The 2,258-nt window shown below is 41.1% G+C and overlaps 1 protein-coding gene across 1 annotated transcript in view; it reads left to right on the top strand.

Annotated features, from left to right (window-relative positions):
• The window catches only part of LOC105172960 (translocase of chloroplast 120, chloroplastic), a 5,544-nt gene extending 3,589 nt beyond the window's left edge, over nt 1-1,955 (top strand). The window contains 2 exon segments of the mRNA XM_011094581.2: nt 1-1,266; nt 1,629-1,955. The exon segment at nt 1-1,266 is cut by the window's left edge and continues 10 nt beyond it. Coding sequence (XP_011092883.1) covers nt 1-1,174 — 1,174 coding nt within the window. The 3' untranslated portion in view covers nt 1,175-1,266; nt 1,629-1,955.

Below are 2,258 nucleotides of genomic sequence, written 5' to 3'. Positions count from 1 at the left end.
ATCTCTCCTGCAATCAAGGCCTGAAGTTAAGCTTCCATCAGAGCAATTTGGTGATGATGATGATGCTATAAATGATGATCTGGATGAGTGCTCAGACTCAGAAGAAGAATCTGAATATGATGAATTACCTCCCTTCAAATCATTGACCAAAGCTCAGCTGGAAAAGCTAACTAAAGTGCAGAGGAAGGCATACTATGATGAACTAGAATACCGGGAAAAACTTTTCATGAAGAAGCAGCTGAAGGAAGAGAGAAAGCGGCGGAAAATGATGAAGCAAATGCAGGAAGCTGCTAAGGATTTGCCACCTGCTGACTATGGTGACAATGGTGAAGAAACCAGCGCGGCTGCATCAGTACCGGTCCCAATGCCAGACTTGGCCTTGCCTGCTTCTTTTGATTCTGATAATCCAACTCATCGATATCGTTCTCTTGATTCCTCCAACCCGTGGCTTGTGAGGGCTGTCTTAGAACCCAATGGGTGGGATCATGACATTGGATATGATGGCATAAATGTTGAGAGATTGTTTGTGGTGAAGGACAAGGTACCAATATCTTTCTCTGGCCACATCTCAAAGGACAAGAAGGATGCCAATCTTCAAATGGAAATTGCAAGTTCAGTGAAGCATGGGAAAGGGAAGGCAACCTCCTTGGGCTTTGATATGCAATCTGTTGGAAAGGATTATGCTTATACTCTACGAAGTGAGACTAGATTTAGCAATCACAGGATGAACAAGGCAGCTGCTGGTCTCTCAGCTACTTTATTGGGAGATGTTTTAACTGGTGGAATGAAAGTAGAGGACAAATTAATTATTGGTAAACGGGGACAATTAGTTGTTTCAGGAGGTGCTGTTTATGGTCGTGGGGAGGTCGCATATGGTGGTAGTTTGGAAGCTACACTGAGAGACAAAGACCATCCTTTGGGACGCTTCTTAGCAACCTTGGGGCTCTCTGTCATGGATTGGCATGGAGATCTTGCTGTTGGGTGCAATTCCCAGACCCAGATCCCTATTGGCCGACATACAAATTTGATTGGTCGTTTCAATATTAATAACAGGGGGTCTGGACAATTCAGTGTCAGGATCAACAGTTCAGAGCAGCTTCAAATTGTATTGGTTGGCTTAATTCCTCTTGTGAAAAAAGTACTTGGTTATTCTCAACAGGTGTATGGACAATGAGGAAAGTAGATACAGCATGATATAACTGCTGTTGGATATTACAAATTGCTTCTGTGTTGGGCATTCGTTTCCATGACTGGCAACCGACATAGGTATTGATCTTTATGCCTTTAACAATGTAGGACACTGGACACCTTATCTAAGTGAATTTTAGTTTCTTCATCAGATACAGTGAAAAAATAGATTGGTTGTCGTTTTCTTTGCTCCTATATAAATACCCCAGCAGCACCTGTTGGTGAATAGTCCTCATAAGTACGTCCGGGGGTGGGGGGGGGGGGGTTGGTTACTTTCTACTTGGGAAAAACAACTTATCTTGAGTGCAGGATTTATGTATTTCTATATTTTTGTTGGAAATTACTTTTGTACTTCTCGTCTTCTCTGCATTAAAGGTGATGCTCTTATATGTCAAGTAACCTTACTCTCTTTTCTGACTTGAACATGGTTACTTGTCCAGATGCTTCCTTCTTGTCCAACAGGTAGGTAGAATAAAGGGAAATAGGATTTGCGGACGGAATTTGCATTTGGCCGGACTTGAGAGGCTCGCATGTTCAGATCAGAAGGCACAACATTCTTCGGTTACTATAATGAAACTGAAATTTACTTTTAGTACTTAATGTTTGAGAAGTGTAATATTTTGGGATTGCTCTTCCTCAGAATTTTGTAGGAATGTTATCGTTATTGTTCTTACTAATGAGTAAGATACCTTTCTTGCTGTGAGATTGGCATATTGTGCGAATATATTGTCTTAATATAGTTTGCTAACGGAACTTTAATCGCTGCAGAGTAGAATTGCTGCATTTTCATTCTGTATCAGTAGACTTAGTAGTACCCTTTTGTATCTTTATATGCTTGGGGGAGAATGCTAACTGGAACCAGAATGCTCCTGGTATCAAAAGACAGAAGTCAAATTATATTGTGAACCAGAGGTTTACTGATCGATTCGCTCAACTGTTTTCTTTTCCCTCTAAAAGCCACAACATCTTAGTACTTTATTGCTCAGATTTACTGGAGGAGGTTCGAAGTCACCAAAGCAAAAAAGCAGCTTATTCAAAAGCATTACAAAATTCCCGAGTGACTGGAGAGA

The sequence above is a fragment of the Sesamum indicum genome, linkage group LG10 (genome assembly GCF_000512975.1).
Source record: "Sesamum indicum cultivar Zhongzhi No. 13 linkage group LG10, S_indicum_v1.0, whole genome shotgun sequence".
In the NCBI taxonomy this organism is placed as follows: Eukaryota; Viridiplantae; Streptophyta; class Magnoliopsida; order Lamiales; family Pedaliaceae; genus Sesamum; species Sesamum indicum.
The sequence above is the reverse complement of the archived record's forward strand: the minus strand, read 5'-3'. Positions and strand labels throughout refer to the sequence as shown.